At 38.2% G+C, this 20,594-nt stretch overlaps 1 protein-coding gene across 4 annotated transcripts in view; it reads right to left on the minus strand.

Annotated features, from left to right (window-relative positions):
• The window catches only part of LOC145999609 (uncharacterized), a 79,524-nt gene that overhangs the window by 10,069 nt on the left and 48,861 nt on the right, over positions 1 to 20,594 (minus strand). Inside the window, exon 4 of one of the 4 annotated variants that reach the window (XM_083136672.1) lies at positions 3,928 to 6,308. The exons of the other annotated variants lie outside the window; for them this stretch is intronic. Within the exon in view, the coding sequence (XP_082992798.1) occupies positions 5,021 to 6,308 (1,288 nt within the window). The 3' untranslated portion in view covers positions 3,928 to 5,020. Of the gene's footprint in view, positions 1 to 3,927; positions 6,309 to 20,594 lie in introns of those variants that run through there. 4 annotated transcript variants of the gene reach the window in all.

The raw sequence follows: 20,594 nt of genomic DNA on the forward strand, positions 1-20,594 counted from the left end.
TTTTACAAATTGCATTATCATCAATTACTACAATGAGCTTGCTTTACATTAGCTGTATTGTGTTGCTATAGGAAATATATTAAAATGGTAGATATTTATTACCGGATCCTACATATAACCACAAGCAATTGCTAAATATGCAAAGACAGATAATCGAAGTATGGGATACTATGGATCAGAAATACAGCTGTGCTCAAAAGATCAAACTGAAAACTACAAGAAAGTGTTAAAGATATTTGCAAGAATTTACCTACTGTTGTATAGTTTCTTAGTATTTATGTTACTAAATTATCTTTTTCTGAAGAAACAACATTTATTCCTTAATCTATAGAAGACCAAGGCTTGATACACAGCATCTCCTTGGATGATGGTTTTCAGTGCATCGTGTCCCATCACTGATGTTTTCTGCCTTTCCAGATTGGAGCCTTTTCCTATTGCTTTCAAGTAGCTGTCCAATTGTGCTGAGTCAACACTGAAATTTTGGGAGTTCCCACCAGGAAACACCCAGGACTGCTCACTCCAAAGGCAAGATTGCTAACCATGAGACTACAAGGGAGCTCAAATAAGTTATAATAGGTGATCCCATCAAGATACACTTCAGTTGAATGCATTGAATGTACTCAATAAGGATATAAGGACCCAGGCCCGTACCCAGGGGAGGGGCCATGGTGGCCATGATTTCTTTTACTGTGAACATATAAAAAGCTACGAAATTAAACCATTTTTCAACTTGTAAAAATTTTAATTTTGTCCCTGCATAAATTAATGTATTTGTTGTGTAGAGAGGCAGTCTCCAGAAGTCTGCAGTCTGCGATATTGAACTGTAAAAAATATTGGTGTTAAAATGACACAGAGTGTGGTCCCTAGAGGTCTTCATCACATTTTGGTCAACATTTAACCTCAGTGGTGTCAAAAAGGTGTTGACTGCAACCATTCGTCTGTGTTATTTCAACACCAGTGAGGTTAAATGTTGACCAAAATGTGGTGGTGTAGACCGCCTGAAGCCACTATCCGAGTCAGTTGCTTTGACACCAGTGTTTTTTTTCAGTGTGGGTACTTTTAGGTTTATAACCATTGATGCAAGGCTACCAGTGGTGGCAGCGATTGGAGGGTCATTGGGGGGGGGGGGGGGGGAGGGATACCCTTCACTATTTCCACTTTTGCTCCTGCACTACCCAGACCCGGTGGAGGCACATAGTGATTTGGATCCCACATTAAACTGTAGGTCCAGTCCAAATTAGTCTATCTGTGCATAAAAGTGAACCAAAAACAAAAACTCAAACTTGTCTACTAAGAGAAAGTAAATTGTCCTTGCAACTCAGTTTTGGCACCCAATCGCTGCTACTGGCTATCAGGTGAAAATGTTTCTCTCTTTATTTTTTTTCTGGGTTAATCATAGCCCACTACGATCCTCCGTAGCAGGCTATGGGTTAACTCATATTTAGAATCCTTTATTGTAATAATAATTGCTAATGCATATAATTTAATTCACAAATATATTATTTTCTAAACATAGAATTATCGTGGCTGTCCAATGGTTCTGGTATGAGCAAACAGAAGAAATTTGAAAATATTTTTAATTTGAGAAACTCAGAACTATCCGAATACTTCTGACCAGTATCAGCGATTGGGTGCCACAACTGGGGAAGAGGAGGGGATAAGTATTAAGAGGCCATAGTACAGGGGCAAAAGTGGAAAAATATAGTGAAAGCCAGCTGTGCTCTTGGTTTCTCAGTTGAATCCCCACACGAAAACTTCTCCCATAGTGAAAGCATTGGGAAATTTAAGTATTAAGAAATAAATTTAAATATTTATAAATATTCTGAACAGTTATAATTTATACAGTGTTGAACTTCGGAAATGGTAGGATTTTTGGAAGCAGTCTTAACTCAATGCTAATTATGAGATTCAATAAATCAAAGGTTCAAGTTCAAGATTAGAATATTCACTAGTATTATTATTATTATTATTTTAAATATATTTTGCAGAAACTGCATGTGAATGCTTTCTGAAGATAAAGTTGACCATTGTGGTATCATGCTCTTCTTTTCTTTCATATTCTGGTCTCATTTTGTGCGTTTTGTCTTTTGTTATGAACTGTCATAACATTTCTTCATCAGCAAAATCTATATTTGAAATAGAACAATTAAAAGGCTTCTCACTGTGATGAAAACAGATGTGTGTTTCAATACCAATCTTTTAATGTATCAATAATAAAATATACAATAAAGCCACAGGTAGTGTTCATTATCAAAAGATATACTACATACAGAGGGCAAAAAAAAAAAAAAAATACAATACATATTTAAGGTTCTGCCACTTCACATTAACAAGAGAAATTGAATTCTGATTTCTCAAGAAATGCTTCAGATTATAGTATTATATTTTGTTCCTTACAGAATTCCTCAACCTCTACAAACCAATATGTTATGATACACAAAGAGTAACTGTACAAGGTACCTAAACTTGAACAAAAAAGTAATTTTCAAAGGGGGAAAAATGTAGGACAAACCCAGTAACCCTAACTAAAGACAAACAGTGATATGGCAGTCATATTGCAATATGGCAACAAATTTTACATTTTCTCTCACAGTTCATTAGCTGATGCAGATACAAAACTATCCTATATTTCAGGAATTGTAGCTTTCCTGGTGACATGATTCGAACAAGTGTTCTCGGGTTACCAGCCAGGTTAAATCTGTGTTAGCTTCCAATGCTTGGGTGCATACATTACTCTCATCACCAGGGAATGTAAAAAATGGAGACCAGTGTAGGGTAATGTACATGATTATGATGATATGGAGCTTGGATGCTGACTTCCTATTGGCTCGCTCAGCATCCAAGCTTCATCCCATCATAGTCGTGTACATTACCCAACACTTGTCTCCATTTTTAACATTCCCTGGTGATGAGAGTAATGTTGGAAGCTAACACAGATTTAACCTGGCTGGTAACCCGAAAACACTTGTTTGTATTCTATATTTTGCTCATAAATAGTTTTACCCTGACTGTTTTCAGGTTGTGAGGCTTGTTATATCAGAATCTACAATTCTCAAATTAGTAGATAGACCAACAAAGAAATTTGATTTAGCATCGCAGCATACTGTTATATATATTGAATAACTTAATACGTGAATGTGGGTGATAATAAAGTCAAAATAGACACTGAAATCTGAGCCCAGGAGCCAATTACTCAGGGACGTTGTTGGTTAAAATTTCACTCAAGATCATCCATTAAAGAAATTGTACGTAGGTCTCTGCATGGCAGTTGGATGTCCTATTGACTGGACTGTTGTGGATTTCCAAATTACCCACATATCTACCACAGTTACAATCTCACTAGGATTTTAAAATTTTACATTTTATACCTCGATGATGTTGGCTTGCATTCAGCACGCTAGTTGTTCTGGTTCTCCACTGATTATGTGGTAGGACATAGTGTGGATGAATGTTTTATAACTCAATATTTCACAAATCATCATCTAGTCTAGGGGATAAAAGTCAAGCAGACATTGTAATTTGATACATTTACATCCAAATGTATAGTTGTAGCCTATATAAATTATATTAAGGCAAAAATTGGAACATTACCAAAAGTGATTATACCAAACACTTGATTTTAATGGACTTTTACTATGTTCACTCATAAAATAAGCAGAATTTTACATCCAAATACATCTTTTTTCTAATATTTTTATAAAAAGTCTTAATTTTACTGCACTATGTTGTAGGAAACTAACTATGAATATGAACACTATTTGAAAACAAGGTAAAAAAAAGGTAAAGTGCTCCCTGTGCTTAGCACCATGCCATGGCATATAGGGGGTGTGGGGGTAACGCCACACACTTTCTTGATCCAGTCATGAGTGGGGGTGATGTGATCAGCATCATGCCCCTGACCATCTTTACCTACCAGGGTTTCCCCCAGGTACCCATGTCATTCAATGCTGGGTGGGTGCCGGGGCTGGGATAAAATATTTAAATTGCTTATTAAATTTCTCAACATCAAATATGTATCAATAATCTATTGAAAACCTTGTCTGCATAATGTTTATAACAACACATGGAAAATTTTCTAAGTATTATATTGTGACACGAAGAAAACCAACTTAATTTTATGATTTGTTCTCTTACAACATAAATTGTCTACAACATTCTGTAACAGTGCTGTTTTTGTCCATGATTAGAAGGTACACCTCATAAAAAAAAAAATATAAAAGCAGTCGGAAGTAATAATTATGAACTTTAGGTTTGACTTAAATGTAATAATATTCATCTTTCTCCAGGTATCAGTGGATGAAAGAATGCAGTTCAAGTTCTATCTGTTTAGAGAGAGATGTTTTGCACGAGTTATATGTGTAGGTTTTGAACGTCTAGCTTATTTTAATGAAATTTGCTGTGTGAATGTTGTCACACAATGCATATCTAAGGAAACATGTACACAAGAGATACTGAATTAACATTATTGGCATTGGAATATGCTCAGTCAGAACCACAACAGTCCATTTATATGGGTGAGAGTGATTGTCGTGGAAGCTTCCTATTTCTTCTTGTGATCTCCACTCAGGAATAGGCATAAATAATGGTTTGCTGTTTTTAAAAGTGAGCAATACGTAACTTAAGGTTTCTATTTTATAACTACTGATGAGTCGTTGCAGAGCGCCATTTGAAAGCAAGAGTGAGATTACTGTTGGATAATAAAAACATTGCTACAGACTTGTAGACTTTAACAAATAATTTTTGTAACATAGAAATTGAGATCCTACTGCAAGTGATATGTGAACTGACTCAAAAAACTTCCAAATAATTTCCATTTAGAAATAGTGAGCATGTGATTTCTAAACACATCAAGAGATTACTATTTGCCATGTGCACATAACATTAATGTTTTCCCTTTCGTGCGCATACTCCTCCAATGTACAATAAGTTTATGCAAATTGAACAGTAAAAGGTTTTTCTTTTGTGTGCACCCTCATACGGACATTAAAGTTACCTTTACAGAAAAATCTTTGTAACAAATTCAACAATCAAGAGGTTTCTCCTTGCTATGAATCCTCATATGTATATTAAGGACACCTTTTCGGGCAAAATCTTTGTTGCAAATTGGACAATTAAAAGGCCTTTCTTTGGTGTGAACTCTCATATGCACATTAAGATATCCCTTATCAGCAAAATCTTTGTTGCAAATTGGACAATTGAAAGGTTTCTCTTTGGTGTGAACTCTCTCGTGCTTCTTAAGATCTCCTTTCCTGGCAAAATCTTTGTCACAAATGGAACAATTAAAAGGTTTCTCACTGCTGTGAAGCCTCATATGCATATTAAGGTTATCTTTCCTGGCAAACTCTTTGTTGCAAATTGAACAATTAAAAGGTCTCTCCTTGGTGTGAAATCTCATATGTATCTTGAGACTGAATCTATGTTTAAAATCTTTGTTGCAAATCGAACAATTAAATGGCTTCTCCTTGGTGTGAAATCTCATATGCACACTAAGTTCTCCTTTACGGGCAAAACCTTTGTTACAAATGGAACAATTAAAAGGTTTCACTTTTGTGTGTACCATCATGTGTGCATTAAAGTTATCTTTACGATTAAAGTCTTTGTCACAAATAGAACAATTAAAATACTTGTCTTCTGTGTGAAGCCTCATATGGACAGAGAGACAACTTTTTCGGGCAAATGTCTTGTTGCAGATTGAACAGTTAAAAGGTTTTCCTTCTGTGTGTACCATCATATGCATATTAAATTTATCTTTACAGGCAAAATCTTCGTCACAAATTGAACAATGAAAAGGTTTGTCTATGCAGTGAAGCCTCACATGTGTATTAAGATTATCTTTCCGAGTAAAATTTTTGCTGCAAATTGAACAACTAAATGGCTTATGTTTGCTATGAAGCTTGATATGTACATTGAGATTAGATTTATAAGCAAAATCCTTGTTGCAAATTGGACAATGAAAAGGTTTCTCTTTGGTGTGAACCCTCATATGTATATTAAGGTCATCTTCATCGACAAAAAAATTATTGCAAACTGAACAATTAAAAAGCATCTCTTGGGTATGAGTTTTTAAATGTCCTTTGTCAGAGAAAACCTTGTTCCAGATGGAACTTATATATTGGTCATCAACATATGTCTTGGTGTCAAGGGTTTCTGGTGATGGTTCAGCCTCAATATTTTCTTCTATACTGATACATTCTGTAGTATCTTGTGGATGCTCTAGTTCTTTTAATTTCCCTGCAGGCATTGGCAAATATGTAACTGACCTTGGGACATCTTGAATCTGTCCTTCCACATAGCTTTTGTTCAGGTAGCTGAAAAAAAAATATGAGATACAAATGTAGTCTCACTTCCTAAGCAGGTAACGACTCATGAAAAGAAAATATAAGAGGATGTACTCGTAAATATTTAAAAATATTATTTGTTCAACAATAAATATTAATACTTTCATTATTAGTTAGAGCAAATATACAGTAGAGTCTCGTTTATCTGACATACCAATGGAAAAAAATAATTTCATTCAATCATCACAGAACTGAACTTTTGAAGTACAGTACGTACGTACTGTGTTTAACTTAAGACAATTCTGTAATTGTATGTTCACTTTTCCAGTTAATTTTTTCTGTATTGTTGTAAAACATGATTACTGTATTAGGTTCGTAATGTGTAAAATTATAACATTAGTTTGATGTTTAATAGGCTTTTTCTTAACACCTCCCTATTATCCGATGTTCTGCCGGCCCATTTATGTCGGATAAGCGATACTCTACTCTATTAGGATTAGTCAATAATTATCCACGTTTGCTGTTATTTTCTTTAGGTTGGCCATGGTGTTTTCTCTGTATGCATGTCAATACTGTGTGAATGTGTCATTTGTTCTAGTGCACACTTGACCTTCATCATTCATTCTCTTTCCTTCTTGTTGCAGCACTCTCCTCTTGCACCAACAAAGAACAGCAATCAATGATTCACTTTCTTTGAGTGTGAATGTGTACCAAGGGACAAAATCACCAAAGGCTTGCATCACAATCTGGGAAAAATTCTAATCCATTGCAAAGTGTACTTGAATAGTTTAAGATGTTGAAAAGCAATCAGATAAGTGTTACACACAAAGGTGTAGCAGGATGTCGATTAACATCTACTAGTGACATAAATTTTTACAAAGTTCATGTCATTTTTATGGCAAACCAACAAGTGAGTGCAGATGAAGTGGGGAGTCATTGTGATGCAAGCCTTCAGTGAATTTCAACCTCTGTTGACATATAGGTGCGGAAAGAATAGAAAATTACAATGTAAGTGCATATATTTATTAACTGGTCCTTGTATAATTTGAGGATTACAATAATGTTGCGTTGAGGATTGAACCAAAATCTGATACTCTCTTACTTGCATGAGATGCTAAGTTTTCAGTTTTGCAGGACGTTAAGGTAGCATTATTATTATTGCTTACAAACAAATTGTACTCTAATGTATGTATTCTATCGCAAATGTTTGTGCTCACCTTATAAATCAGCACAATGGAAATTTCTGTAAGTTACATGCACCAAAACCATGATGCTTCAACGTTTGAGGAGTTCATTTTCTTGTTTCTTGCATTCAATCAATGAAATTTGATAGTTATCAGGTTGCAGTGTCCAAGAGCATGCAAAGCAATACCTTCGAGAGGGTCAACTGAAAAAACGTTACCTAGTAGGTCTCTCTTTCAGTGACCCACAAAAGCAACTGTCATTCCTGGGATGTCTGTTAGCACATACAAACTCACAATGCATTTGCTGTACTGACTGTCAATAGTTACTTTGGAGGCAAAGGAACATTAGACATCTACATTTCTAAGCACAATGAGTGTATGTGACTATCATGACCCACATATATAACCAGTGGCGGCCAGAAACTAGTATGATGGGTAGTGCCAACGTGATCAAGAAAATATCTTTGCTACAGTTTGTCATCGAAATCTAATCAAAGAGGTTATTTAAATGTAACTTTGTTTACTAAAATTGCAGACAAAAATTCAGAGTTCCTAAGATTGGTTAATTTTACTTCACACTAGTGCTATTTTTGGTTAATCGTAAAGATAAGAATGAGTGAACACTCACAAAGAACACCCATGTCCAGGCTGGGATTTGAACCCGTGATCCCTGGCAACTGGCTAACATTCTGTGCACGGAGGTTGGCCAGTTGTAAAAAAAAAAAACCCTGTGCCGGACATCATAGTCTCTCTGGAAAAAGCAGCCTTCCTTGCTGAAACGCCAGAAGAGGGGCAAAACATACGAAAATTGTGTGCAGTCATCCTTGAAGAGCCCCTATGTGCCCTCTTGCCCCCATGGTCTGCATAAGCTACACTCCAAAATTAGCAACAAACTTCAGAAATTCAAAAAATGGCTCTCCTGCAACAACCTCTGATGCATGCAAGTGGACAAAGGAAACCAATACATATTAATCACTAAGGAGGCGTATTCAGTGAAAATGGAAGCAAAAACTGAGACTCATCCCACCTATACACAGAAGAGAAGAAAAAGCTAAAAGTTCACGACCTGGATATCGCTGCCATCTATGGCATCCCAAAAACCCACAAACCTGGAACCTTCCCTCAATGCAATAGTTGCCAGCTTCAAACACCCAGGAAACCACCTTGTTAAGCGGCTACAACAAAAGATCAGTGAGCACAACTACCATCTGAAATACTGTGTCTGAAACAGCCAAGAAGTAAAAGAAATGGTCACCGGATACGTGGGGCTAATAGAATAAAAATGGGCAGCATAGACGTCCAGGAAATGTACCCATCCATACCAAGAAGCCTTGCCATAAGTGAAACCAGGAAGTGGCTATTAACCAACACAAAAAGCCTGTATGAGACTGAACTAATCATATCCCTCCTGAAAGTTTGCCTAGAAACCTCTGCCCTACAGTTTGAAGGTCAATACTTCTATCAAGAGCCGGCCCCTGCGGCAGAGTGCTTAGCATATCGTGCTAGGATGCAAGGGTCCCAGGATCGAATCCTGGCCTGGGCGTTTCTGAGTGTCCATTCATCAATTTCATCATATCATCCCTCATTCCCATCTTCACAAATTAGCCAAAAGTGGCACAAAAAGCAAAGTAAAATAAAGCAAATCAAATCAAATCAAACTTCTATCAAGAGGAAGGCCTGGCCATGGGAAACCCCCTATCCGTTATCCTCTCCAAAACAGTTATGAACTCAAAAGATTGTCCTCACCCTTCCTCTCCGGAATTGGCTACAAGGGATATGTTGAAGACTCCACCTTTCTTTACAAAAACCACAAGCAATTACATGCATACAGGAAACCCAACTCCAGAAGGCAATACATCCACAAACTTTCTGGTCACTCTCCATGGCAAAAAACAACATCATTTGGATCAACTTCTTCCACAGAGCCATCAACCTTACCTCAGAACCTGCAAACTGAATTCCATCATATCATCTACCTTGGCATCAACAATGTGTACAGCCAACAGGAACTCCTCCACCTCCTGGACACTACCAAAAGAAAAACGAACCAGCCACGCCCCCAGAAAGAAAGGATAAACGAAAAATGGATCAACCTCTCCCGACACCCTGACCTTGGTTTGGTTTGAGTTGGTGTTTTAAGTCCACTTTATGCACAGTAAGGCTAATCGGGACTGGACCTACAGTTTTTAAAGTGGAATCCGAACCACTTGTGCCTCCACCGGGTATCGAACCCGGGACTCCTTGATTACAAGGCGAGGACGCTACCACTGTGCCATCGGGGAGGCCCGACACCCTGACCTAACCAAGAAAATTCAAAACGTTATAACCAGGCACAATTTCAAGATAGCAGACCAACCCCCTCCTTCCATAGCCTCCCACCTAACCCATTTCAAATGATACACCAACCCCAATGCAAGAAGTGGCAGCTACATGATCAACTGCACTTGTAGAAGCAAGTATGTAGTATGACAAAGCACCGACTTGATGATAGGCTCAAGGAGCATGATGATGACCACCGACTCAGGAGGAGAAGAGCAGGTCTTTCCTGCCACCTTATAGACGAAAACCATTAACATATCTCTGCCAAAATGGTCATGCAAGCAAAATCGACCTTGGAAAGGTTCCAAAAAGAAACCTATGCTATAGTGACTACTCCTGCCGACCTCAACACTAACCCTGGGGCCCTCAATAAAACCTGGATTTCCGCTATCAGGAATATGCTTACCCACCCAACCTGCTCCCCCTGCATGACAAGAAACCAAGCACGGGCCTTAAGCGTTCACAAAAATTCACGCCTGTGCATGCGAACAAATGCTGTTCTACGGAAGCAGACGACGAGACCAAGAACAGATGCCTACAGTGCCAAAACTCCGATGTTCAGCAAAAGAAGGAAGCACTACACCCACACCAGAATGGCAGAACGTGAAAGGATCAAGTCAACTAGCACAGCCACAAGCACAAGCGGAAGAAGAAGGAACCACATTGCCTGCCCGCAGCAAGACAGCAAATGCCAGACGAAGCCATCAGACGGGTGGCAAAATTTGTGTGGAAAAAATGAAAAGTAAGCTTATCAGAGTAAATTACCTATCTCTGCGTAACCGCCAAACAGATATCTTTAGATACAATGTAATTTTGCTTTATCAAGTAGAAGAAAATAAATAAGAATTGCTTCTTACAAAATTCCAACTATGGCCATCCTCCATGTAGCCAACAATATATCATAGGTTGGAAAAGGTTCCTCCATATTGTTTCATGGGTGTGCCACTTTCATTTTAAAAATTACAAACTTCTTGTTGTTGATAATTTACAAGGACTAATGTAAACTACCATGCCTTGTATATTCCCCCAAAGTAACCAGAAGCATATTGGAATTTCATCAGAACAGATTAGTATCTGTACTCACACATAACCAATTTTCGAGTGTTCTTCATCTTCCAGAAGAAACTGGTCTCCTTTGGTTTGTGACTTCAACTATAGAACTACAGTAGTTCCACCTCCCCCCTCCCTACCTCACATTCGCCATTAGACACTCGCTCCTACAGTGCGAAGAAGCAGTGACTGAAAACATGATGCATTCTTGAATATTCTATTGCAATATTTGAAACATGAATCTCCCCACTCTGTTAGCATTCATCTTCTTTGAAAAGCATACTCATCGCATTTGTCTGCAGAAAAGAACACATCGCTTTACCTTTGCAAACCACATGTTTTGGCAACAGAATTGAAAAACAGGAGTCATGTCCTTGAAATCCATTAGAAAAACACAAAGAAGTGAGTGTCAAATATAGCCAGAATCAAATTGCAGTTGAGAGTCCTTCATACATAACTCAGTTCTGCGTAATTCTGTTTTAAACATAAATTGCTGTAGGTTCCAGCAAAATATAATTTAAAAACATGTTAATTAAACCTTATTTGTACGTAATTCATTTATACATAATTTGGTGTTATGCATAGTAATTTTCATAAAATACAATTGATTTGTATGTAACCAAGCTACAACAAAGTCACAGAAGTGACAGTTTTCAGTTGCTACTGGTCGGCCATGCAGAACACCAAGATGAAAAGTTGCACGTTGGACCAAAAAAGTAAAATTTATGCGGGAAGTGGATGCTAATCCACATAAAAGTAGAACTCAAATAGCTGCAGATTTAGGCATTACTTATGTCACACTTTGCACAGTCATTAGAAAAGAAATGCTATTTTAGACTATTTTTTAAAATTGGTTGGTTTGAATTGGTGTTTTAAGTCCACTTTATGCACAGTAAGGCTAATAGGGACTGGACCTATGGTTTAAAGTGGGATCCGAACCACTATGTGCCTCCACCGGGTATCGAACCTGGGACCCCTTGATTACAAGGCGACGACGCTACCACTGCGCCATTGGGAAGGCCCCTTTTTTAAAATAAAGTAGCAAATGTAATGTATTTAAGAATCAAATTTTACATTTGTTAATTTACCACTTTATGACAGAAATAACTTGTACTACATATATCGTGTTCCTCAAAATAGATACAATTACAGTATTTTAATAATGATATAACTGGTTACTTAAATCTGATTTGTAAGTAATTCTCAGCTATACATATTATTTTCTCTTCGCCTTGACATACGTGCAACTAAAGTTCAACTGTGCTATTCACCAATTATATGACACAAGGCAAGGCTCATTTACCAATAAAAACATTCATCTCGGAACATATTCTTAGTCAAACCAAGTTCCTCAATTGACATACCACACGATGCGTCATGATACAAATATGTGAAGTAGTCTGGTGGTACAGATCTGGGTGCAAAGGAGTTAAAATATATAGAACTTTAATGCATCAATCTAGTTGCAACAGAATACTTATTTCAATATTTATACATATTCTGAGCATGTGTAATTGCTGCACTGTTGGTCTATCAGGATCTGTGGGAAACGATAAGATTAATGGAAGTCCTAAACCTGCCGCAAAATTAGTTTGGTATTGACGCTTGGGAAGCGCGTGGAGAAAGAGGGTTTACTTTACTGCGGCAGGGTGGGTTGCTGGCATGCGAGCCAATCAAAATAATCCCAGTGCTTCACCCAAGCTCTGGTTACCTAGCAACAGAAAACGTTTATCACGGTGTTGCCGCTTATCGGGCGATTGTTCTTGCGATCAGTTTTCATGTTGTTGGGAGAGGACGCGTTGTTTGTTGCGTTGCTGTGATATTTTAACCAGTCCGTTTGTTTAGTGTTTACTGAATTTAGTGTATTCTTTGTTGTATATAAAGTGTTATTTTTTTGTACATAATTTTCTGCTTGAGTATGTCGTGTGCTTGTGTGAAGAATGTCAAGCACAGGAGGCAATACTCGAGGAATTCCTCTCAAAGGCCAAACGCGGGAAAACGTTTGTTCTGTGCGCAAATATTTTGAGCAAGAGCGAAACAATGGGGGTTCAATCATTTCTGTAAATAAAGTTCTGGACAGGACTGCTGCTGCTGTCGGCGTGTCTAAGAACAACCATAGGGGAAAAGAAATATAATATGGTAGAAATAAATCAATGCGAGGCTTCAAAACTGGAAACCCCAGGAAAGTAGAGGAATATCAGTAAACGCGTAACAAATTTAGATACCTTTCAGCAAGACGCTATTCGTCGCCATATTTATTCTTATTATAGGAGGAAAGTTCATCCCACTGTAAGGAAACTGCGCGTTTCGTTGAAAGATTCGGGAGTTTTTCAAGGTGGGAAAACATCTTTAAGGACAGTCATAAAATCTCTGGGATTCTCATACAAAAACAAATAATGGACGCAAAATAAAGTAAAGTATGGAAGCATATGGGGATGTGGAGGTAGGGCTCCACACATTCTCGACCTCGACCATATTATGGAGGTGATGCGGTGATGTGGTTCACCAACCGCCTTTACCCAGGTTTGCCCCAGGTACTCATTTGGACTGAGTCGACTCCGGAGCCGCTAGGGATATTTGATTGATTGATTGATTTGTTGTTTTAAGTCCACTTTATGCACGGGAAGGCTAATCGGGACTGGTAAAACAGTTTAAAGTTGGATCCGAACCACTGTGCCATGTGCCTCCACCGGGTATCGAACCCCTTGATTACCACTACCCCATCGGGGAGGCCTGCTAAGGATATTTGAAAGAGTTCCCCAAACCACCGCGGGTCTCCCGCGTAAAAGTCAGACGCCTCACCAACTGGACTTTGTGCAATTCAGTTGCGGTATAATTGAAAGATAGTCAGACTTTAACGGCGACTTCGGAAAGAAATGATTATTGAAAGTGTATATACAGAATGGATTGAAAAGGTAACCTGTAAACAATGCTCGTTTCGTTAATTCGTTCATGTTGTAAGGGAGACGGAAATGAAGAGAGAAAACAATAACACATTCATCATTGTTGTCATCATTGTTATTCCGTTTTCCTCGAAAAACAATAACACATTTCATCGTTGTTGTTCTTTTTCATAACACGTTTTCCTCGACACAGCGTCAGACGGCTGCACTGCGTACCGTACCGCATGATATGGCAACACCGTGACGCGTGTTCCTTCAGCTCTCAATACCAAACTAATTTTGCGGCAGGTATAACTATGATATATAATAAATCTGAGGTTCAAGTATAAGGTCATAATATTCATTCCTTTTGTTAAAACATCTATGCATGTGAAAAAGCATATAATGTTGACCATTGTTGTATCATGCTCTCCTTTCTTTTGCAGTCCGGTCACATTTTGTCTATTTTAATTGTCTTTTGTTATAAATTCTCATATGTACATTAAGTTTCTTCAAGGGTACAATCTATGTTTGAAATTGAACAATTTACATGCTCCTTTTTCATGAGAAATGCAATGTATATAATACATGGAATTTTAATGTGAGCATTTAACACTTTAACTGCATGGGCTGGGCACTTTAGCACATGTGTTTTGCCAAGAGGCCAGTTAACGGCTGTTAAATTTGAATTTATCCCCATTTTTAAGGCTGTGTTGGCAGATAATTGCAAATTTAATGTGACCTGCTAGGAATAGTATTTTCATTATACAAGCAGAATAATTATATTATTACTTTTATTTATTTGGTCTAGGAATTAATTCGTGCGGTTGTTACGCACACATTGAAGCTGTAGTTCAAACACAAAATACATAAATACCTTAAGAAAAATATTGTTCATCGCGAGCCACCACTTTCGCCCATCTGTCAGGCAAGTTACGGATTCCGTGGTGAAAGAAGTCCTCATCCTTTGCAGCGATCCAGTCAGAGACCCATTTTTCGATATCTTCTGAAGAAGTGAACCGCTGTCCAATTAAATCGTTATTCATGCAATCGAACAAGTAGTAGTCCGAAGGAGCAACGTCTGGTGAATACGGCAGGTGGGGTAAAACTTCCCATCCGACATTTTCTAAATAGGTTTTGCGACATGTGTGCGAGCGTTATCATGTTGAAAAATAAGTTTATCATGTCTGTTCTCCCATTCTGGTCGTTTCCTGGACAGAGCTTGCTTCAAACGCATTAATTGTCGCCGATAACATTCTCCATTAATAGTTTCACCCGGTTGCAGCAGCTCACAGTACACCACACCTTTCATATCCCACCATATGCACAGCATAACCTTTGCACAGTGAATATCTCGTTTCAGTTGTGATGGACCTGGTTCACCTGGCTTCACCCAGACCTTTTTTCGTTTCGGGTTCTCATAATGGATCCACTTCTCATCGCCAGTAACAATGCGATGCAAAAACCCCTTTCTTTTCTGTCTTTGAAGCAGCAATTCGCAAATGGTTTTTCGTCTTTCAACGTCTCTGTCTTTCAATTCATCTGGAACCCAATGTGACATCTTTTGAATCATTCCCATGGCTTTGAGGCGTTTGGAAACTGTTGTTTGATCAACGCCTAATGCTTCTGCAAGTATTTCCTACGTTTGACACGAATCCTGATCGAGCAATGCTCTCAATTCTTCGTCTTCAAATTTTTTTGGCTGTCCAGGTTGCTCTTGGTCTTTAAGGCCGAAATCACCACTTCTAAACCATGCAAACCACTTCTGACACGTTCGCTCAGCTAGCGCACGGTCACCATACACTTCCACCAAAATACAATGACTTTCGGTAGCACTTTTCTGCATGTTAAAGTAATGAAGCAGAACACCCCGCAAAAACACTTTATCTGGCACGAACTGCGCCATGTTCAGTTGACTACAAAATGCTGTTGTTGACGCGTCAATCAACTGCCCTATACTACGAACGATGCGCGCTGACGGGAGTTTTCAACGCATGTGTGGATACACGGAACTGTGGGACGATATGCTCGTTACGCCATCTCTTGTCCAGGTGCACGAATTAATTCCTACACCAAATATTTATTTATTTTCTTTTGTGAATATACCTAGTCATATTATAAATTCTGTTACAAAGTTAATAATGAACTACAAGCACAGTGAGCAAGCTAATGTATTAATATCTGAATGTTATAAAGGTACAGGTCTTGAAAACACAAAGCACCAATCACTGTTCAAAATGGCCACCTCTGGTCTTCACACAGGCTTGAAGTCTCTGAGGCCAGTCATCGATCGCAGCATGCACGGTCTCTAGGGGAAAGTCCGTCACTGCCTTCACAAGAGAACCCTTGAGACTCGCACGGTTTGGATGCATCTTCCTACAAACCATGCCCTCCAAAATGGACCACAACCTGTAGTCCAATGGGCTGAGGTCGGGGCTGTTGGAGGGCCATTCAGCTGGAGCAATGACATCAGGCACATTCCTCTCAAGCCACTCCTGCGTGGTCTTTGCCGGTACTGAGTCCTGCTGGAAGCTCCACGGCACATTCTTGAACATGGTGCAGGTCAACGATTTCACAAGTGACTCCAACACTGTCACTTGGTACACTTTTGCAGACATTTTCACACCATTTTCACAGAAGTGGAGGTCAGTTGTGCCATCATACGAAACCCCCCCACCAAACCATCACTGACGGGGGATGATGGCCTCTGAGGATCCATTGCATGTTTTCACGAGCTTCCTGGGACGTCGAGGCATAAACACGGTCGTTTTGACGATTGTAAGACTCTTCAATTGTGAAGATTTTCTCGTCCATGAAAGGATCCTCCTGTGACCACCATTTGTGTAACGCTGAAGGAGTCTTTTTGTTTTCTGCTCTCTCTGGACCTTAAACTGTGGAGTGAAGAAATGACCAGTACTTCGCCGAGAAGCACGGAGTCCTAGGTCACTTCGGAACACACGCGACATCGACATTTTCGAAATGTTCAGCTCTCGAGCTATCACTGCTTGTTTCCTGACAGGATTTCATCGAATCTGCGCCGCCACTGCTTTCATGAGCTTCTGGCTCCTCATGCTGTGAGGTCTACCTTTCCAGGGGCGGGCCTTAATTGTCCCTGTGCCACAGTATATGTTCATGGTCCAATGCACGAACATCCTGCTGATATTCAGCTTTTTCAGGGTGTTGAAAATGTCCGATGATGATTTGCCAATTTTTTGGAGTGCGATTATTGCCACATGGTTCTTGTATACACCACACTTCATTCGACTTGCAGTGAAATTCATCTTTTCGCTACCACAGCCAAAAACACAATAATACTGGTTGTTGTTTGATTCAACATTGCGAGGTTACCTTGCCAACCAGTGTTGCCATCTCTGTCTCAACTTTGTAACAGAATTTATGATATGACTAGGTATTTCCATGATTATTGTTTCTTTTAGCACTAGCTAAAATATTTTTGTGCACTTGAACTATTTCTGTCCATTTTTTTACATTTGTTTCTATATTTACATTTCTTTTATTTATCATATATTTATAAAACATTATTTTTTCATTTAGTATACATTACAACATACATAACAGAAAAACTTATCACACTAAATACTTTTCATTGGATTTCCTTCCACTTTTTATCACAATTAATATGAATTGTGCAATGAAATGTTTCTCATAATAATATGATACTTTATGTTTATACTATTTTACGTGTATAAATATATATTTTTATCAATCCAATGTTGTAAATAATATGACAGAAAAAATAGAAATCATTAAATTTTCCCATCCATGTGTTTGGCAAAATAATCAACACATACAAATGGTTTCGATGGACATTCAACACAGCAAGTGGTGACTTCTTTTGCCTTCTTCACAGCCACTTTATATCCTTCTTCCTTGCAGCATTTTTCGTAGCAATGCACACAAGGTCTTCTTATTTTTCTACCCCTCGAACACCTTTCTTAGTGTTTCTTGAAGTTTGTGTTTTCTTCCTTGTTGCTTTCTGTTATGATTTTTTCTGCTATGATTTCTCATGCTATGTCCCGATGATCTGCTTTCAGGAGGTAGATGAAGGAAATGATCCACTGACATCTCTCTGAAAGAAGCAATATCCATCTTGGCATCTGGATGTTTGATGTTGTACACTATGTATGCATTAACGACACTCGTGTTCAATAGTAACTCAGTCGCAACTGTGGTACCATTGTATTATAACGTATCATTCATAATGGTTGAGTATTTTACTTAAAAAAAAGAAAGAAAGAAATGTAATTGATAAACAAATGCAAGAGGTTCACTGTACGAAGGTTCAAAGGTTCAAAATGCTTTGCATGGATCACAGTAGATGTTGTATGCATGTTGGGCACAGCGAGATGGCTCACTCTTCTTCATTCATTAAGAGAGATGTTCGAAACAGCATCCTAAATATCCATTAACTAAACAATGCATTTTATGGCAGTTATTGTTAAAAGATTCATTGTTATGTTATACAAAGGTTAAAGTTAAGGCATCGTGAGGAGTTAGCTAACTTTTGCATTTGGTATGATAAAATCAAATCCAGAAACTATGCATAAATTATTGGAGTAAGTATCTAATGTATTGTTATAATCACATTTGGTGTAATACTAAGGTTCTTAACATTAAAAACTTATTAATTGATGTGACTGTTCAAAACGGAGGTTGGTGTGAAAACCGAGTTGGGCAACCTGATTCCAGGAGACGAGCAGGAGCAGTTGCAAGATGGTGACCCGTGGCAGATTGTGAGAAGTATCACCAGAGGGAAAGGCTTTTACCTGTGCAGATGTAGAATGTTTTGGCATTTATATTTGTGCAAATTTGGACATAGATAGCTGGAAGAAGTGGTACAATGTTCAAATCCAGATGAAGTAAGTCTGGATAACTTGTCACGTAGAGGAAAAGAGGTGGTTCAAACGTACTATGCATTCTTGGCTATTGCAATGTGTATTGAGGTAAGCAGGTAAGCCATTTATATTACTTGAAGTGGCAAGGAGACATGAGAAATCTTTCATATCTAACATCGCTTTTAAAGCTCAAGAAGTAATCATTCAAATTCCTGTCTATGCATTAAAGGATTCAAAGATGAAGAAGGGATACCTTCGTTCAATAACATGCAGGTTATGTAATATGGAAGTGATACCTTCGTTCAGCATCGTGTGCAAGGTATATAATGGCTCTCGCAGTTATGTTTGAAAAATATGCTTCTTTGCTTTAAATAAAGACATTGCATGCTAAAAACAAAGCAGTGACAGTGCAGTTTAACATGAAAATATAAATATATATATGAAACTTCAGTATGCTTCGTGAATATTGAGTGATTTATGCCACATATCACGTGATGTATACAGGGTGACTGGTAATTAGATGTATTCCCTGAAAGGGGTTAAAGTAGAGACAATTTGCAATAAATTTCACCATATGTTACCCCGTCCAAAAATTAGTAGTTTTCGAGATAATCGAATTTCTATTTTTTTTTAAAAAAAAATGACAATTTTCCACATAAAAAAATGAACTGAGAATAAACTGCTCATTGTATGGAACTTATTTCAGCGTTTTCTTATAGCTAACAAATAAGTGGTTCGTTGAAAAAAAAAAGTTTTTCACAAATAACAATCACATGTAAGTAACGGGTGGATCTAAACTTACAAGTGATGATAAAAAAATTCACTCTTAGTTTACTTGGCAACATATTAATAACAAAAATGGTATGACACAAAGCATACTAATTACTTTAATTACTTCCTTGTGTTATCTGCTATCCAACAAGGTACAAATGTTGCTAACATTCACATCTGTGTACAAGAAATAATACTTCATTCATCTTCATGTGAATGGAATCAATGAACAATACAATTAAAGAACATTACACGTCTTGCTCGAAGTGGACACCTCTGTTATGAATGCAGGCACGCAGGTTTTTATGGACATTTGGTCTCTTAACTCCTGATGTGATGGTGTCCTTGATGTGTTGACCAGATGATAAGATCCTCTCCCTGAGCTCTTCTTGCGAGTTTACCGGTGCCTTGTAAACCAAGTCTTTCATGTGGCTCCAAATGTAGAAGTCACAAAGTGCCAAATCGATCGGGGGATCGAGCCGGGCAGTCATCATGCTGATAAATCATGTCACATCTTGTAGCTAGAGGCACATCCTCCAACAACATTGCCATCCCGTTCCTCAAAAAATGTTCATAAGTGATGCCATTTAAGATTTGGGGCAGGCAAAATGGCTCGATCAAATGATTGTTGATGACGCCCACCCATACTTCTGCCTGGGCTTGCGACAGTGACTGGATGACAATTACCCAAAGAAATGGATTGGCCGAGGTGGCCCGATTCCCTGGCTGGCTCGATCCCCCTATTTGACGCGTTGTGACTTTTACATTTGGAACCACATGACAAGACTTAGTTTACAAGGCACCGGTAAACTCGCAAGAAGAGCTCAGGGAGAGGATCTTAACAGCTGGTCAACACATCAAGGACACCATCACATCAGGAGTTAAGAGACCAAATGTTCGTAAAACCTGTGTGCCTGCATTCATAACGGAGGTGCCCACTTTGAGCAAGACGTGTAATGTTCTCTAATTGTATTGTTCATTGATTCCATTCACATGAAGATGAATGAAGTATTATTTCTTGTACACAATTGTGAATGTTAGCAACATTTGTACCTTGTTTGATAGCAGATAACACAAGGAAGTAATTAAAGTAATTAGTATGCTTCGTGTCATACCATTTTTGTTATTAACACATTGCCAAGTAAACTAAGATTGCATTTTTTTATCATCACTTGTAAGTTTAGACCCACCCGTTACTTACATGTGATTGTTATTTGGGAAAAACTTTTTTTTTCAACGAACCACTTATTTGTT

Source organism: Lepisma saccharinum, chromosome 15, assembly GCF_977018435.1.
Source record: "Lepisma saccharinum chromosome 15, izLepSacc3.1, whole genome shotgun sequence".
Classification (NCBI taxonomy): Eukaryota; Metazoa; Arthropoda; class Insecta; order Zygentoma; family Lepismatidae; genus Lepisma; species Lepisma saccharinum.